General features: G+C 40.6%; 1 protein-coding gene across 1 annotated transcript in view; it reads left to right on the top strand.

Annotated features, from left to right (window-relative positions):
- Positions 1-20360, top strand: part of si:ch211-51h4.2 (uncharacterized) — a 435103-nt gene that overhangs the window by 273682 nt on the left and 141061 nt on the right. The window contains exon 13 of the mRNA XM_063045772.1: positions 14401-14443. Coding sequence (XP_062901842.1) covers positions 14401-14443 — 43 coding nt within the window. The remainder of the gene's footprint in view (positions 1-14400; positions 14444-20360) is intronic.

Raw genomic sequence — 20360 nt, 5'->3', positions numbered from 1 at the left:
GATTTCCAGCACCTGCAGATTTTCTCTTGTTTGTGGTTCCAACAGCACATTGGTTTTGCTACCAGAGGTGAAAATTCTCCTGACCGGGTTTATACTAACATAGCAGATGCTTATAAAGCAGTTCCCTAGTCCTAAATTAGGCTCTCAGGTCACTTATCTGTTATGCTAGTTCCAGCATACAAACCACTGATCAAATGGGCCAAATCAGCTGTAAAGGTGGTGAAAACCTGGCTGGATGGGGCAATCTGAATATTGTAGGACTGCTTTGAAAACACAAACTGGAGAATATTCAGTGAGTTGCAACGTTAACATTGAGGAATATGTCGATTCTGTGACTAGCTGCATAGGCAAGTGTACTGAGGATGTTACCATCACGAAACACATCCGAGTGAAGACAAATCGGAAGCCATAGCTTACTGCAGAGGTCTGTGCACAGCTGAGGGATCGTGATGCCGCCTTTAGATTGGGAGACGTGACAGCTCTCAAGGAAACAAGAACTGTGCTTTCCCACTCCATCAGGAAGGTGAAATGGGAGCACTCTCAGAGAATGTGCAGCCACTTCTGCAATACCGGGGACACGAGGCACATGTGGCAGGGAATTCAGAGGATTATAGACTACAAATCTACCCAGTGCATCAGTGACCAGGATGCCTCACTCCCCAACAGGCTGAATGTCTTTTATGCCTGTTTTCATGCACAGAACAAGTGTTGGCGAGGAAGACACCCCTTTTCCCAGGTCAACTAGACAGTCCGACCCCGGCCAGAGTCAGCCCACACAAAGTTTGCAGGGCCCGATAATATACCAGCTCGGGTTCTGAAAGACTGCACCAGCTAGCAGAGATGCTGATGGAGGTATTCAACATTTCTCTGGAACAATCTATTGTCCCCTCAGTTTTCAAGATAGCAACCAGTGCCAAAGAAGGTGACAGTGACCTGTCTAAATGACTCATCAACAACAATGGTGAGTCGGAATACAGAGAGGGAGTGGAGTGGTTGGTGGACTGGTGTGAGAAGAACAACCTAATCTGAACATGGTTAAGATCAAGGAAATTATTTTGCACTTCAGGAAGGTGCAGATGAACAATCTCCCCTCTGCGAATACCTGACTCTTCTGCAGAGAGAGTTAAGTGCATTAAGTTCCTGGGAGTTCACATCACAGGTTACCTCATCCGGTCTGTTAATATCACATTCCTGAATGAGAAGTCACAACAGTGCCGCACGGCCATTCCTAAGGTGATTGAGACAAGTGAGGCTCCCCCCCCCCCCCCCAACCATCGTAACTGAATTTTATGGGAGCATACATTGGGGACATTTTTCAGGAGCACTGTGTACACAGGGCCCTTAGTATTACCAAGGATCCCATCCATCCATCCAGCGTCCTCTTCAACTTTCTGTCATCAGGCCGGAGACTCCGATGCATAAAATCAAGAACGGTCAGGGTGGGATGAGACACAGTCCCTTCACTCAGGAACACCCTGCCATATCTCGTTCAAAATGTCACTGGTTAATCTGTTCTGTACCTTACAATATTTAATGTATGCACTTTGTTTATTTATATGTAATCCATCTGTAATTTTACTCTTTTTCCTAAGTTATTGTGTGTTGAATATCTGTTATGTGTACTACTGTGCCTTATACCCTGGTTCAGAGAAATGTTATCTTGTTTGATGGTATACATGTATATAGTTACATGACAATAAACTTGACTTGACTGAACTCTTTTCACCCGCCTATCACCTTCCCTGATACCCATACTTCTCCTTCTCCTCTGGTCCACTCTCCTCTCCTTGATGTCCAGCCTTTTCCTTTCCCACCCACCTGGCTTCACTTATCATTTCAACAAACACAAAATGCTGGAGGAACTCAGCAGGTCAGGCAGCATCTATGGAAAAAAGTACCATCGACGTTTTGGGATGAAACCCTTCGGCAGGACTGGAGAAAAAAAATCTACTCCTCAGCTTCTTTTCTGCAGACCTGAATGAGTTGTGGTTCTCGGCTTTGTGATCAGAGGTCTAAGCTGCTGATTCTTGCTGAGGAGTTTTTCATGAGTTTGAGGAATCTTACGTTATCTTTCCAAGTGCCAATTTTCATGTTATTCTGAACTATGTTTGTCAGGCATTGAATGGTATGTCAGTAAACCTTTTCCAAACATAACCTCTTCTATTTATAACCTTCTGCAGCAGTCATAACTTGACCAGAATGAAGTACTCTGGCTATTTTTTTCTGACTGACGAGTTGCCCTGTGGCATAGAAACTAATTGAGGAACTGAATTTTATATAAAATTGACGGGACCTTACTGGTTTGAAGGCCTAATTTAGTAAAGGAAACCGATCACCTGGTTCCAAACCAGGTGAAAGGAATAGTAACATGGCATCACCATCCTTGATGAAGGGTCATGGCACAAATAGAAGCCAGAGAGTAGTGAATCTGTGGAAGTCATTGCCACGGGCAGCTGTGGAGACCAAGTCTTTATATATATTTAAGGCAGGCATTGATAGATTCTTGATTGGTCAGGGCGTGAAGGGACACGGGGAAGGCAGGAGTTCGGGGCTGGGAGGAAAAATTGATTAGCCCTGATGAAATGGCAGATCAGACTCGATGGGCCAAATGGCCTAATTCTGCTCCTATATCTTGTGGTCTAAAACATCAACTATTCATTTCCCTCCATTGGTACTTCCTGGCCTGCTGAGTTATTTGTATGTGTTACTCAAGATTTCCAGCATCTAGTCTCTCTTCCGTAGCATTGCATCTGCTGCTATTCGCAAAGCACAGGTACATGAAACATGAGTTCCAGTTGCACTATGGCATTTGAAGAATCTAAAATCACTCAATTCTTTAATCTGAAACAATTATCATAAGACCCAATCTAGTTTTCTAATGTCCTTTAGGGAAGGAAAACTGCTGTTCTTGTTCAGGCCCGTGTTTGACTGCAGACTCACAGTGATATAGTCTTAAGTAGCCTCTTGGGTTGCTATGCAAACCAATTAATCTTATATCACATTAGTGTGACCGAACACTTTGATATGGTATGTTGGTTGGTTGGTTAATTTATTATGTACTGAGATACAGTGAAAAGCTTGTCTTGCATATTGTTCATAGAGATAAAATCGTTACGTAGTGTATTGAGAAAGACCAAGGTAAAACAATAGAATGCAGAATAAAGCGTAACAGCTACAAAGCAAGTGCAGTACAGATCAACAGTAAGGTGCAAGGAGCATTTTATTGTTTCCAACTACCAACTTCTCGAGCTCCACAACATCTTGTGCAATGACAATATTGATAGTCAACAACAATGTGAAAATTGGCCCAGATGCTATCGATGCACAACAAGCTAGACAAAGCCAACCTGGCTAATTACCAAGATGAGAAAATTGCAGATGCAGGAAATCCAAAGCAACACACATAAAATGCTGAAGGAACTCAGTATTTTGTGTGTCTGGCTAATTACCAGTCATCAACTGAACGATAAAAGCAGTTTTCCAAACAATTATAAGAATGGTAACTTGCCAAGGCTATTTTGATGGCACACCCAAGTACAAGACCTCCAACATGTAGAACATGAGAAGCAAGGACATGACAACGTCATCAACTCCAGACTGAACACAACTCTGTCTTGGAAATATGTAGTAGTTGCTGCATCTTAATTGTTTTAAATAGTACAATCCCCTGCCTAAAACAACCATGGAGAACTACCTTCACCGCAATGATTGCCACAGCTCAAGAAGGTGGTTTTCTACTAATTTCCTGTGCATTTAGGAATGAGCAATGCCTAGTGGGTTTGTGGGTGATGTACATATACTACCTATTAATAAAAGTAATTGAATGATCATAAAGCGTCAAATCCACTGCTGCTGCTCAGCGGATCCTTTAAAGATGAGAGAAGCAAGATTATTTGTCGCATAGTTCTTAAGACAAAAAGGAGCAAAGAAAGGCCACTCTAGTCCACAGCACCAGTGAATAGATCTACCCAGGCCTCATCTCATGCCTGTGGTGAGTTGGATGGCTTAGCTGACCCAGCAACTATCCATTAATGTCTGCTGAGGTCTACAATGCAATAATGTATGTTTCTTTGATCCTGTTTCCCATTGTAATTTTCTGCAATGTTCTTGTAGCTTGTAGTGATTCATCTATCACCAGTTTTACAAACTATTCTTATTTTTGGTAAAGTTTAGGGCTCATGCCTCAAAAGTTTGTATCATTAACTGGGGCAATGAAGTTTTCCAGTTGTTCGCTTTGATACCCATTTGTCTTGCAGTGGAATGCACAGCACTTTCTTAGAGTGATTTATGGGTAAATTAAGCCATCGTCCTTTTTCAGCAGGGAGCCGCAGTGAGAAGGAGTGCGGATGAAGGCGAAGTCTTGAATACTGTTGCCAATTCCTTGACTGCACTTTCCTTTCTGTGCCGTCTCAACTTACTTTGAAGACCAGTGAATCAACCTCTCATTGCAATCTCTTGCCGAGACTTTAATGTAGAATATGCTTGCACACAATATGGCAGCACATATTTTTGGAGGTTTCTTAACGATATTATTCATGGTGCTTCTGCCTTGTAATTAGTTGCAGTGCCATTATTTCACAGTTGTGATGCTGATTGGATTTGTGGCCTCAATTCTCCCTTTAATTAGCCACATTATTCTAATTTCTCTCTGTGATTGATTAAAGGCAATACGCCTAATTTTTTTCTCCCTCGGAGACTAGCTATGATACACTTATTACTTGCTGATTATTCACTGTCCTGTTTTTCCCACTGATAAGCCACACTGCTTCAATATTGTCCCAGTGATTTAGTCAGCTCTCGTTCTTCCCATTGATGAGCCACATTGCACCTGTGTTTCTCAGCGGCCGACTGTTTTGCTCTGCTTATTGCAGTTGTGTACTTCAGTGATTATTTCTTGGAATACACAGCAATGACACACTGACATTCATTTTTGCTGTGATTTTTGTTCAGATAATTTTTTCTAGTCTTTGACAGCAACTTGTTTCTCATTACAATCTGACATTGCCCTTGTTTTTAGGACATTAATGCAATGCTGTCATTTCTTTTAGAAATACTCGATGGTGCGCTCATTATATGAAGCTTTGCCATTTCACGGAGAGAGTCACTGTGACCTAATTGTCACTCTCCGTATCTTGCTGCAAGACTCTCATTTCTCAAAGGTTTGTCTCAGTTCTATCATTAGTCGAGCTTCCTCCAGGTCCTCTTGCTTCTGACAGATTTCTCTGCAGTGTTCTAATTTCTCAGAAATTTTCAGTAACACTTGCTCTCTGCCAGGATTCACCATAAAAGCATTCTTTTTTGCAGCAGCAGCATTTGGCGCACTATATGTATGAACACTACCATACTACCCGCTTCTTAGAATTAAGTTAAAAACTAATAATGATACTCCTTTGAAAACTTCATAAAATAGCTGGGCGACTCAAAAACTGCTGTTTTAATTATTATCTCATCCGAGGCAGGAATGCAACTGTGATTGCTTAGTTTGATGATGCATTTTATTAAGGCTATTGAGATATGACACACTCTCAAGTGTATTTGTTCAAAGGAAGTAGTTTAGGATACCAGTGCTTCATTTACTGTCATTTACAGCTCTCTGATGATGTAGGATGCATGAACGATCAGGCCTAATCGTCAGCCTAAATTTTCCATAGATGGACGGAGGAGAGAATTCTGATTGGTTGCATCACAGCGGGGTATGGAGCCTCCAATGCACACAATCAGACGCTGCAAAGGGTTACAGATGCAACTAGCTCCATCACATCTTCAAGGGGCAGTGCCTCAAGAAGGCAGCGTCCATTGCTAAGGACCCTCGTCACCTAAGATATGCCCTCTTCTTGTTATTACCATCAGCAGGAGGTCCAGGAGCCTGAAGACAATTCAGAAACAGCTTCTTTCCCTCTGTCATCAGATTTCTGAATGATCAATGACTCATGAACACCACCTCATTGTTCCTTTATTTTTCAATACTTAAATATTTTGTAATTTTATGTCTTTGCACTGTACTGTTGCTCCAAAATCTGCAAATTTTGATGATTTTGGAGAACACTTCAATGGATGTCCTCCATCAAACGCTGAGGCCGCATTGAAAACGTACCCTTTTCATGTCCGCAGTAGTATGTGAACAGCACCATTTTCTTTTGCCATCATTGGCAAGTAAGAGCCTTACTACAGTTTTTTCATAGTCTGTGAACCCTTCACATAATTTTGCAGCTTCAGTCTACCTACACGTGTTTTCAAAATAAGTAATGATTTCTTGACATTTGTGTTCCATTCCTCTGTTTGTACAGCTCAAACAAAATTAATGCAACATCACCCAAACCTATGTCCTCTAGAATTGGACCTACTGGGGATTCATTAATAGAAGCTAAATTGCTAAGGAGAGTAAGACCCCAGTATACTTGGAGCAAGCATGCTTATTGCTAGTAATCACAGGATGTTATGTGTAAAGGCCTTCTGGCAGGGAAATAATAATTAGCAATCAGTAAAATGGTTAAGAGAAATTAAAACTAAACTATAAATCATTTCAGATTATTCATTAGTTGAAATATACAAAATATATTGTTAATAAGCTTTTTATTATATTTCTGTAATATCACAATATTAATCAAAATGTGCAGATGACCAGTTTAGGTTAGTTAAATGATAAGGAACTTAGTACAATAAAATATATTTTATGTTGATTATAAATTGACTCTGATTGTATTTTGTTCTGTTTATAACCAAAGAATTGTTTATTGAAAGATAAATTTCCTGGATACAATGTTTTTACATTAACAAATAGGCATGTAAATTATTAACAACATTGTTGCTGGTATACAAAGCTTTGAAAAGGATACTGGAAAGTCTTGTTTTCCACTCCATTGATTCCCACATGAGTGTACCATTAGCTATGATGTCATGTTATCAGCAGGGGATGTAGATCTATTTCTGAGAAGGTCTTTTTTGCTATGTGTCCTGTTATAAGGTTTGTTATCATCACACCTTGAAAGTGGCCTTTTTGCTTTTCTGTAATTTTCTGTCTGTAGTTTTCTTCATAATTTGGACTGCATCTTCATGTTAAATTAACACTTCTTTAGACCACAATATTCTTTAAGGCTGGATGCACAATTATTAAACGTGCAAGTTAGGGGAAAGATTCAGGTAAGGAGAAAATTATAAATCTAAAAGGAAATATTGAACACAGTAGTACAATTCGAATGGTTAATGAAAAAAGTTGGTGGTTTAAACAGTAAGATTCAAGGTTCATTTTATTGTCGAAGTATACATGTACAATACAACTCTGATATTTGTCTTCTCCGGATAGCTATGAAATACACATGAAAAAGTAACAGAAATAAAACTCGCAGACCCCAAAGTCCCTTACACCCTCCCCGCAGAAAAAGAACAGCAATAATAACAATCTCCTATAATAACAGTAATAATGCACAGTGAAAAAACATATATGTAAACTGATGAACTGTTTAAATTACAATATTCATCTTAATGCTTGTCATGTCAAGTCAAGTCAAGTTGCTTTTTATTGTCATTTCAACCATAAACTGCTGGTACAGTACACAGTAAAAACGAAACAACGTTCCTCCAGGACCATGGTGCTACATGAAACAACAGAAAACTACACTAGACTAAGTGAGACAACACAAAAACTACATTAGACTACAGACCTACACAGGACTACATAACGTGCACAAAACTGTGCAAGGCAGTACAATAAATAATAAACAAGACAATAGGCACAGTAGAGGACAAATTACAATATAATAATAAATGATGTAGATGTCAGTCTAGACTCTGGGTATTAAGGAGTCTGATGGCTTGGGGGAAGAAACTGGTGCACAGCCTGGTTGTGAGAGCCCGAATGCTTCGATACCTTTTGCCAGATGGCAGGAGGGAAAAGAGTTTGTATGAGGGGTGCGTGAGGTCCTTCACAGTGCTGTTGGCTTTATGGGTGCAGCGTGTAGTGTAAATGTCTGTAATGGTGGGAAGAGAGACCCCGATGATCTTCTCAGCTGACCTCACTACGCGCTGCAGGGTCTTGCGATCCGAGACGGTACAATTCCCGAACCAGGCAGTGATGCAGCTGCTCAGGATGCTCTCGATACATTACTTGTGATCAGATAAGCACACTGATGGATCACATGAATCGGTAGGTTTGGACGAAAAGCCATTATAAAAAACTGGTTGCATAGTGCCCACATATTCCAAGGATCAAACAAAGAAAAAAAAAGTCAAATGAGACTAAAACGCTGATAGGAGCCTTATATAAGCACCCTGTAATAGCAGGTATTAATAAGATTATTAATAATTATGAATAATTAATAATGTATCAGTAAGAAATAAGCAGCTTGTAGTTCAAATATGTGGAACTTTAATCTTCATGCACTTGACAAATCAAGTAGGTAAAATGAATTTTCAGACGAGCTCATGGAAGCAGTTAGGACAGTCACTGTGGAACCACATTGCAAAACAAACCAGGAAGCAGACTACATTGGAGTTTGCCTTGTGCACGGAGACAGGGTTAATTAGGAAACTCACTTCAGGATTGGATGCAAAATGCCTCCAAGTCCTCTCTTCAGCACATCGGTGCTTTGCTACTGAACTCACTGGTGAGTCTGTTGGTGGAGAATACAGCTGGATACTCCTACACTCTGTAATGCGACGATGGTCTTTTATTATGGTGCTGAGTGAGAGGGGAATGTTCCAGCCATCATGTCAGGATTATCTCTTCCGTTCTAAGTTTTACCATAATGTTTTTTATATCCATTCTGGTGAGCAGATTTTACCTCTGATTACCTTTGCATCAAAAAGGTAGCAGAATGGGGATTTCCTTGGGGCTGTATCGGGATGTCAGTTCATATTCCTGTGTTTGACTGGACTAGGGTTCGAATCTTGGATTCAGAAATTAAAAACCTCTGCAATTTGTGATGTATATAAATGCCCTGGATGAAAATGTATTTGGGTATATTAGTAAACTTGCAGATGACTTGAAGACTGGTGGTGTTGTGGATAGCATAGCAGGCTGGCAATGAATACATCAGATGCAGATATTGGTAGAGAAATGACTAATGGAGTTTAACCCGGACAAATGTGAAGTGTTGCACCTCGGTAGGACAAATGTAAAGAGATAGTACAAGACCCTTAACAGTGTTGAAGACCAGGGGGATCTTGGGATCGAGGCTCAGAGCTTCCCGAAGTGGCTACATGAGTTGATAGGCATTCTTGCCTTTATTTGTCGAGGCATTGAGTTCAAGAGTCAAGAGTTATACTGCAGCTTTATCAAACTCTAGTTAGGCTGCATCTGAAGTATTGCATACATACGGTCGACTCATTACAGGAAGAATTTCGAGGCTTTGGAGAGGGTGGAGTGGAGATTTACCAGAATGCTGCTTGGATTAGAGGGCATGTATTATAATGAGAGCTGGATAAACTTAGTTTGTTTTCTCTGGAGCCGTGGAGGCTGAGGGGAGATCTGATAGAGGTTTATCAGGTTATGAGAGCATAGGAAGAGTAGACAGACAGTATCTTTTTCCCAGGGTTGAAATGTCTAATACCTAAGGGCATCTAAGGTGAGAGGGGTAATTTCAAAGGAGATGTGAGGGCAGGTTTTTTTTTTACACAGAGAGTGGTGGGTGCCTGGAATGTATCGCTTGGGGTGGTGCTAGGGATATAAACATTAGGAACTCATAAGGGACGTTTAGGTCGGCACATGAATATGAGGAAAATGGAAGTATATGGACATTGTGTAGACAGAAGATGTGAGTTTAGTTGGTCTTTTGTTTACTAATTTAATTGGTTGGACACAACTCTGTGGGCTGAAGGGCCTGTTCTTGCACTATACTGTTCTTTGTTCTATGCTTTAAGAATGCTACCATGGGATGTGATCTCAGGGTGAAAGGCTATAATTAGTATTGTGATGAGGAACAAATTGTTTATACAGGATTTTTAATCTTTGGAAGTCGCAACATTAGATACTTGGTTATTAGAATTCTTGGTTAAGTTTGATTTATAATTTGGGGTGTAGAAGAATTGAGATATATGAGTGTAAGATGGGAGGTTGGACAAGACTGGAAGACTAATGATATTGAATGGATAGGGAGGCTCAAGGATAGGGATATTGGTCTTAAGAAGTAATGCAGTCCTCCTGATCAAGGCATTCCATTATGGCCTTGAGTATTAAGTTTCAGAACATCGATGCTGTGATGAAGAAAGCACAACAATGTATTTCCAAATCCAAACAGCATATACCATAGGGAAGCTGCAGATGATGGTGTTCCTTCTTGGTTGTACACTTCTTGATTTAGGAGATGCCTGGACGCGTAACTGCGGTATATTTTGTAGAAGGCGCACATAGTGCAGGTGACAGAGAGAATGACCTTTGTTGATGATGGTTGGAGTACTTTCAAGGAGGCTGCTTTGTCCTGAATGCTGTTAGGTTTCTTTAATTTTATTGGAACTTCACTCATTCAGATAAGTGTGTAGCATTCCTGGTTTGTGAAGATGATGCAAAGGCCTGAGATGTCAGAAGGTGAATGCCTCACTGCAGGATTTTAAGCCTCCGACCATCTCTGGGATCTACAGTATCACGTAGCTGGTTATTGTTCACTGATCAGGATGTTGATGGTGGGGTAAAGGCATGAAATGGTAGAAACAGTCAGAAAGTCGGTGGTTGTCCTGTGAACTAAAAACAAATGATAGAGGTTTGACGATTATACATTGAATATTTACGGTGGGTCATTGTACAACCTGGATGAAGACAGCATTACCTGGCCTTTTGTCATCTGACTTCCTTGTCCATTATCACCTGCGGTGATGGACTGCTTCATTTGCTGAGGAATTGTGAATAAAGTTTAACATCATGCAGTCTTTAGTAAATATCCCCACTTTTGACCTTGAGGTGGAGTAAAGTCTTTGGTGAAGCAGTTGAAAACACCTGGGCCTCGGATGCCACCTGTGTTGCAATAACCTGAAGCTGGGTTGATAAACCTCCAATAACCTCAGTTATTTTCGGTCAAGTTGGAGTTCCACAATTAAAGTGCTTTCTCCTTGATACTCACTGCCTTCACTCATACAGGGATTTTCTGATGTTGTATTTAGTCAAAAACTGCCTTGATATCAGGAATCATCCTTTTTGTCTCAGTGGAATTCAGACCTCTGGTGCATGGTCAAGGCTGCAATGAGGTCTATGGCTACATATTACTGGCAAAATGGGCTTGACCTCATCTCTCCATCCACCTGTTGCATTGAGAGAAGTGTTATTTTTTCAGATCTATTGCATCTTTGTGTATTGGACAGAAGTGGTATATGTCCAACGACACCAAAATGCAAAACACAAAACGGGGTTGAAATAATAAAGTCAGCATCCAGTTTGCATCACGGACCTCCAGGTTGAAAATTTTATTCTTTCACAACCTGTAATCTCGTCACCATTTGAATGGAGCTATGTAAGAGCATAAGAAACTTACTTGTTTTTGCCTGCATGAGACTAAAAGACCATAAGATATAGGAGCAGAATTAGGCCATTTCGCCTATTGAGTCTGCTCTGCCATTTCATCATAGCTGATTTCTTTTTCCTCTCAGCCTTCTCCAATCTCCTGCCTTCTCCCGTATCTTTTCATGCACTGGCCAATCAAGAATCTATCAATCTCTGTATTGAATATACATAAAGACTTGGCCTCCACAGCTGTCTGTGGCAATCAATTCTGCAGATTCAACACTTTCTGGCTAAAGAAATTCCTCCACATCTACATTCTAAAAGGATACCCCTCTATTCTGAAGCTGTGTCCTCTGGTCTTCGACTCTCCCATCATAGGAATCATCCTCTCCTCATTCACTCCATCAAGGCCTTTCATCATTTGATAGGTTTCAATTAGGTCACCCCTCATTCTTCTAAATTCCAATGGATACACGGCCAGAGCCATCAAACGCTCTTCATGTGACAAGCCATTTAATCATGGAATCATTTTTGTGAGCCTCCTTTAAACCTTCTGTAGTTTCAGTACATCCTTTCTAAGATAAAGGGCCCAAAACTTCTCTCAGTACTCCAAGTGAGGCCTCACCAGTGCTTTATAATGTCTGAATATTACATCCATGCATTTATATTTTAGTCCTCTTGAAACAAATGTGAGCTTCACATTTGCCTTCCTCACCACAGACTCAATCTGCAAATTAACCTTTAGGAAATCCTGCAATGCCCAAATCATAAACGTAAAAAGAATCAGTCCCAAAACAGACCCCTGTGAAACACCACTAGTCACCAGCAGCCAACCAGAAAAGGTTTCTTTAATTCCCTTTCTTTGCCTCCTGCTATTCAGCCACTGCTTTATCCATGCTAGAATTTTATTTGTAATACCATGGGCTCGTAGCTTGTTAAGCAGCCTCATCTGTAGCACCTTGTCAAAAGCCTTCTGAAAATTCAAGTACACAACACCGATTCTCCTTTGTCTATCCTGCTTGTTATTTCTTCAAAGTATTCCAACAGATTTGTCAGGCTAAATTTTCCCTTGAGGAAACCATACTGACTTTGGCCTATTTTATCATGTGCCTCCAAGTACCCTGAAACCACATCCTTAACAATTTACTCCAACATCTTCCCAACCACTGAAATCAGACTAACTGGCCTATCGCTTCCTTCCTTCTGCCTCTCTCCCTTTTTGAAGAGTTGACTGACATTTGCCATTTTAAAGTCTTCCAGAAACATTCCAGAATCCAGTGATTCATGAAAGTCTTTATTAATGCCTCCATAATCTCTTCAGCCACCTCTTTTAGAACCATTGCATGTACACCATCTGGTCCAGGTGCTTTATCTATCTTCAGACCTTTCTTTTTCCCAAGAACCTTCTCCCTAGTAACGGTAGCTTCACACACTTCATGACCACTGGTACCAGGAACTTCCACCATATTGCTAGTGGTCTTCCACAGTGAAAACTGATGTAAAATACTTATTCAGTTTGTCTGCCATTTCCTTGTCCCTCATTGCTACTTCCTCAGCATCGTTTTCCAGTGGTCCGATATCCACTCTCACCACTCTTTTATACTTTATATATCTGAAGAAACGTTTGGTATCCTCTTTAATATTATTGGCTTGCTTACTTTACTTTTGTATTCCACCTGTACCTTCAATAACTTTTATAGTGCCTTCTGTTACTATTTAAAAGCTTCCCAATCCTCTTCCCACTAAGTTTTTGCTCGATTATTTCTCCTCTTTTTGGCTTTTCTGCTGGTTTGACTTCCTTTGTTAGCCATAATTGTGTCATAAACCATGCTTGCTTTTAGAGTACTTCTTCCTCTTTAGGGTTTATATATCCTGTGCCTTCCGAATTGCTTCCAGAAATTCCAGCCACTGCTGCTCTGCTGTCATCCCTGTCAGTGTTCTTTTCCAATCAATTCTGGCCAACTCCTCTCTCAAGCCTCTGTAATTTCCTTTACTCCACTGTAACACTGATACATCTGACTTTAGATTTAGTAGTTCAAAATTTACTATCTGTATCTCAAGGGCAGCAAGAATTACATTCAAGAAGCACATTACCGTGAACATCCAGGAGAAAGCATATTGTTTATTGGCACTTTATCCACCATCCTAACCATCAAATGTCTCCATTAGTAATAGGATGCATTATGAAAAACATTACCATAACTTATTAATGCTTCTTTAACAATTTGGACATGGGCATTGAGAGTACGTGTATAGGAATATCATTATTAGCAAGTTCCCACCCATGTCATGCATTATAATTAGTTAAAGATACACTGTTGTTCCTTTACCATCACTTGACCAAATCCTGAAATAGCACTGTGGAAGTGCAACACAACAGTGGTTCAAAATTTACTATCTGTATGTCAAGGTCATTTCAAGAATGAACAGCAAATATGGACACTTGCATCTCTCTTGGAGCTTAAAAATCACCAAATGTGGATGTAGCCAGTTGGTATCCCTTTAATTAGCTTTCTGAAGTAATTCATGGGAATTTTCAATTTATTTTCAGATGGAAGTCTGTCAAATGAAGTTACAAGCCAGTTGATGATGCAATTGACATTCAGAAGTTTTATTCTTGGGTTAGCAGGCCAAGCATGTCCCATCACATCATGCTTCCCTATTTTCCAGAAAACATAATTAAATTTTTATAATTTTAGGTTTGGCCAAACAGCTTCAGATTATGAGATATTTTCTTGATGCAATAAAATAATGACAAAAATGTCTTATTTATTTCAATGTTAGGTGAGTTCTTCAAAGAGTTGTCTAACCCCATCCCAGATTTCTGTTCACCCAGCAGCAATGCTGATTAATTTTAATTTTAGAAATCTAATCTCCTTTGGTCACGCATTGATGAAAGCTTTGAATCATGAAATTCAACATGCAAGTCGTTCTAAATTGCCTTTAAAAATGCTTTATTATTTTTCTTTCAGCTCAGAAAAAGCAGGGGAAATAGCAACAGTTCCACTTACAAAAGTAAGTAAATGTTTGCTTCTTTCTTTTGTTTTGGGCTCAAATGAAAGCTGATGTCCATTCTTGCTTAGATTTGCATATTGAATCGGTAATGGTGCTGGCAGTATCTGGTTCTTCAGATCATATATCAATAGCAATATTTTTGCTGAAGTTTATCCTGTAGCCCAATCAGTCATTATGCATGTGGGTTGACCAAGAGAGAAAGTATAATCTGCAAAATTTCCAAGCATATACGAGTTGTTTGACACATAGGATATGTTCATAAGATGTTGGTGATTTCGCATTTGTGTGCCCACAATGTATTTCATGCTGTTATCTTGATTTTACACTATATAATTTTTGTAACAACACAAGAATATGGATAAAAACAAGGCTATGGCTACTTACCTCACCTTGTTACTGCTTCTATACCTAATACAGCTTTGTGGTTTTAATGCTAAATATTTATTTGATGTTACTGGCTAATCCTGTAAGTCACAGGACCACAACATGCTTATCTGTTGAGTGTAGTTGTTCAGAGTTACAATAGAAACTGTTACTGCATATAACAGAAACCTATCACTGTATGATCTCATCTTTTTCGTGGGGACATTATAGACTCATCATACTCTGCCTCAAGCCACTAGACAAATTAAATAGCCTATCAAATCAAATCAAGTTTAATTATCATTCAAACTATACATAGATGCAGCTGAACAATATATTGTCCCTTTAGTGTTAAGGTGCAAAGCATTCAAAATAGCAAGCAAACATTCAGAAATAGCGAGTAATGTAATTTAAAATAGTAAGCAAAGAAGCATTTTCACTCAAAGAAAACATATATAGTCCAAGACCCTGAGTGGCAATGTCCAGCAATCGATGGTCCAGTCTCCCTGAAGTGTACAGATGCACGTAATCCAGCCTGTAACATGGGAGGGCAGCACCGACAAGTGAGGCCAGGCCCCAGCCGAACCCAACCAGACTGTAGTGCTTCTGTGTCTCTTACCTGGTCTGCAGCAGCAGGCAAGCCAGAGGCTTGAGGCCTAGTTCTCACCACAACTCAGGCTACATAACTCCCATGTCGACTGTCCCTCCACCAGACAGAGGTAACAGGCCTGTGGCAACTTAGATTATCACTGTTTAACAAAGTTTTGCGATCACAAATGAAATGTCTGAGACAATCTCCCACGGTGATACTGCACCAATTCCGATGCTTCTGAATAGTGGGAAACAACATGGTCTGCAGACAGGTCAGTGCCAATAAACCCAAACCTACTCCTTCGACACATTGCCAATTTTCTCTAATATCCTGACAATGCTAAATTACTGCTGCTGTCTTCAAAGCTAACGACGTATATAATGCTTCAAGGACTAGCCAACTGGGTCTCTTTGAATTCCTGTCATGCTGCCTTTTACCTGAAAAACCACAGTGGCATTTCTGGTCAGCTCATCAATTCACATTGCATTCAAGGATTATCAGTTTCATTGGGTTCTGGTCTGATCTCCTCAGTGGAGTTCTCTGCTTTCAGCGCATACAGTGACATCTTTTCGAAAGAGCACGCCAAGTCTACATATTAACTGTCATGGCAGCAGAAGGTCACAAGGTAAAGTATAACGGTCAGTTCTGGGTAGTCAGTGATCACTTTTCATATTCAAAATGATATCTTACCATACAAATGCAGTTATCAATGAAATGTATACTGTAAATAGGATCAGAAAATGACAGAGCGCAGAGTTTTATCTGGTCCAGGGCCTTGTGCCATTTCTCTGGTAAAGTTTATCAATTTCGTAGAGCATCCCCAGCTCTCTGGACACTGAATTCCAGCCCAAGGGCTTCACATCCACATCAAGCTGGGGCTGGAGGAGCTGAGCACCGTGATCGATTGTCACGAGGAAGGGCACCTTTCTCACCTGACACCTTTCCCAATCGTTGTGGCAGACTTCAACCGGGCCAGCTTGAAGAAATCTCTGACAAACTACTGCCAACATGTTTTCTGTTAACCAGAGGAGTCTACACTTTCCATCACTGTTACACCACAATCAAGAATGCATAGCATGCCATCCCGTGCCCATAGTTTGGAAAGTCCAACTACCTGGCTGTATTTCTACTCCTGGCATGTAGACAGAAGTGGGGAAAGCGAAGATATCTTCAAGGGAAGCGAAGGAGCATTTACAGGACTGCTTTGAAACAGTGGACTGGACCATATTCGGGGATTCATCCTCAGATCTGAGTGAATATGCCAGGGTAGTCTCCGACTTCATCAAGATTTGTGTGGATGAATGTGTGTCTTTGAGAACACATTGAGTCTTCCCAACAAGATGTCCTGGATGAAACAGGAGAGTCACAGTCCGCTGACGGCTAGATCTGTGGTGCTCAAGACCAACAATCAAGAATCCTACAAGAAGTCCAGGTACAACCTACGTCAGGCCATCATGAGAGTGAAAAGACAATTCTGTGTGAAATTAGACACAATCACATGCACGTTCGCTGCGGCAGAGTTTGCATGCCTTTACTTCCTATAAGGCGAAAGTTAACATCATAATTGGCATAATGCTTCACTCCCCATTGAGCTTGATGCCTTTCATGTGCATTTTGAAAGAGAGAATAACACTACAACTGTGTGAATCACCACAGCATCTGGCAGCCCTGTGACCTCTGTCTGAGAGGCTGATGTCCGAACATACTTCAAGAGTTTGAACCCTCGCAAGGTGTCAGCTCCCAACGGTCTACCTGGCCAGGTACGGAAAACCTTGCCAACCAACTGGCTGGAATATCCAAGGACATCTTCAACCTCAATGCTGCAGTCAGAGATTTCCACCTGGTTTGAAAGAGCGGCAATCATAATGAGGCTAGTGAAAAATCTGTGTGTATCAGTGCTTTTCTAATACCAGGCCCTAATATACATTCTCTGCACATTCAAAGGCAGATAGGAGTAGGCATTCATAATACAGTATGTTTAGGAATCTGCTGCAAAATGTTCGACTAATAATTAATCACAGACAAGACTGATCCATTTTTATCACATTTTCTTTATTGCATTTGTTTCTATTTGGCATTTCTCCCCAATATTCATATTTGTAGACATTTATATGGGACCGCAGGATCTGTTGGGCGTTCAGTGTTGTTGAAACACAACATGTGCAAAAACTGAGATAGAATAATAAATAAAGCTTCATTTGAAGATAGTGACTGGTGGTTAACAACAGTGGTTAACAACAGAGGTTAACAACAGTGTCTGGTGCCATATTTTCAAGTCATATGACATGATATATTCACTTCTAAAATGTATACTTGCAGTTATTCATCACAGATACTAATGTTGCATTGCATTGCTACTATTTTTTTTAAATTGTCCCTAATCCACTTTGCTTAAAATGTTTTTCAAATTTATAGCATTTGTTCCTATCTCATTATCAGTGAAAACATAAAGCTCCAGGTTCTCACCACTGTAGCTTAATTAGCATAAACTGTTCAATTATGAACAATACACAAAATGCTGGAGGAACTCAGCAGGCCAGGCAGCATCTATGGAAAATGATTTGTCAACGTTTCGAGCCAGAACCCTTCAGCAGGACTCCTATTCAATTATGATTGATTTGCAGTATGGATATATTAGTCTTAATTTTAAACTGGGCTTTAAAATATAGTTAAATGGTGGAGGTGACCTTCTCAGTTCTTTATTAAGTGGTTCAATGGTTCCATTTAATATCGGAGAATGTATACAGTACACAACCTGAAATACTTACTCTTCATCGACATCCATGAAACAGAAGGAAACCCCAAAGTATGAAGACAGAAAATATTAGAATCCTCATGCACAAGCCGCAGTAAAGCATCAATCATTCCCCCCCGCCCCCACTTGTTCTATCAGGAAGCATCAGCGCCTACCACACGAAACAAGCACTAGCAAGCCCCCAAAGAGAGATCGTGATCTGCAGTCCAACAAAAACTATTGTTCACCTGACAACTTGACCTCTCTCTCTCTTTCTCTCTCTCTCCCCCCACCTCCCCTCTCTCTCACCCCACCTCCCCTCTCCCCTGCTCCCGCTCCCTCTCCCTCCCTCCCTCCCCGAGAGGGAGACCAACAGATCACTGTTTCAATGTTACAATCTGAAGCGACGCCATTTGAGCTCACCCGACTCGACAATCAGCAGACTCTTCCCCTACCCCTGCTAGAAAGAGAGAGAGAGCGATTGCCCGTGAACAGAGGCCTTTGAAAGCTGTGTCTGCTGCCTACTGTTTCGATCTCTGTGATGTTTCAGTTTTTTTTAACTAATAAAATCCAGATACAAAAAATTTATTACACATTTTATGTAGATAAGACTAGAGATTCTTTGTGATTACATTTCCTTCACTTCCGGCTTATAAATGTAACTGTAAACTAGATCTCCTTGTGGAGTTGCATGAATAATTATGAGTTTGGTTTTCTTGGTGTCACATTGAATTCATGGGTAATATTTTATATATAAAGAAATATCTTCCACATTGAGTTGTCTTTAGTCAATGTGTAAACCAAAATGTAATTACTCTAATTTCCATTCTATTCTATTATCATCAGCTTGCCAGCCAGACTTCAGTGTTAATTTGTGTACAAAATTAAGCAGCAGTAAATTTAGCAGAATGAAAGAATAGGACTTCTCACATGAATAAAGACATTAATTTTAAACCTCCTGCCCAGTGAGAGTAAACGGAATAGAGCTGTTAATTTTGATAGTACTCACAGACCTACCTTTTCTCAGTGAGATCTAGTTGGGCTCCACTTAAATTGCTCACATCATTTAGGTGGCTAAAATTTTCTTGCATAAACAAAGTGGGTGCTGAATCTTTTCTAACATCTAAGAATGTAGAGGCACTATTGTGCTTTCTATGTAATGGCATATACATGTTGGACCCATGACAGATCCTCTGAAGTGGTAACACCAGGAAATTTTAAGTTACTGATCCTCTCCACCTCTGATCCCCCGAAGAGGACTGGGTCATGGACCTCCAGTTTCCCCCTCCTGTAGTCATTAAACAGATCCTTGGTCTTGCTGACATTGAGTGAGAGGCTGTTGTTGTGGCACCCCTCAGCCAGATTTTCAATCTCCCTCCTGTTTGCTAATTCGTCACCACCTTTGATTCAGCCCCCAACAGTGGTGTTGTCAGCAAATTTAAATATGACGTTGGAGCTGTGCTTAGCCTCACAGTCACACATATAAAGCAAGCAGAGCAGGGGGCTAAGCACACAACCTTGTGATGGACTTGTACTGATGCTGATTGTGGAGAAGATGCTGTTGCCAATCTGAACTGACTGGAGTTTACAAGTGAGGAAATCGAGGATGCAGGTGCACGGTGCATAAGGAAGTATTAAGGCCTAGGTCTTGGGGATTATTGATTAGTTTTGAGAGGATGGTAATGTTGAATGCAGAGCTGTAGTCAGTGTAGTGCCTCCTGATGTATATATTTTCACTGTCCAGTTGATCCAGGGTAGAGTGAAGAGCCAATGAGATGGCTTCTGCTGTTGACCTGTTGTGATGGTGGACAAATTGGAGTGGATCCAAATTGCTCCCTAATCAAGAGTTGATATGTTTCATCACCAACCTCTCAAAACACTTCAACTCAGTGGATGTAAGTGCTACTGGAAATAGTAAATGAGGCAGGTTACCACATTATTCTCAGGCACCATTATAAATGAAGCCTGTTTGAAGCAGGTGGGTACCTCAGACTGCCAAAGTCAGAGGTTAAAGACATCAATGTCTTCAGGCTGATTGAGTGATCTGGCACTTTGTTATCTCCAAGGGAGTTTGGCAAGTTTTGGAGTTGAGAGTGTGGCCTGGAGGCCACAAAGCCTGGAGATGGGATGTGAGCCCACGATTGACTCAACTTCCTGCCAATCTCACTTATTAAAGCGTCAAGCAAGATTGAAGTCAGTGAGGGCGAGAGCAGAATGTGAGTACCAAC

Source organism: Mobula hypostoma, chromosome 4 (assembly GCF_963921235.1).
Source record: "Mobula hypostoma chromosome 4, sMobHyp1.1, whole genome shotgun sequence".
Lineage (NCBI taxonomy): Eukaryota > Metazoa > Chordata > Chondrichthyes > Myliobatiformes > Myliobatidae > Mobula > Mobula hypostoma.
The sequence above is the reverse complement of the archived record's forward strand: the minus strand, read 5'-3'. Positions and strand labels throughout refer to the sequence as shown.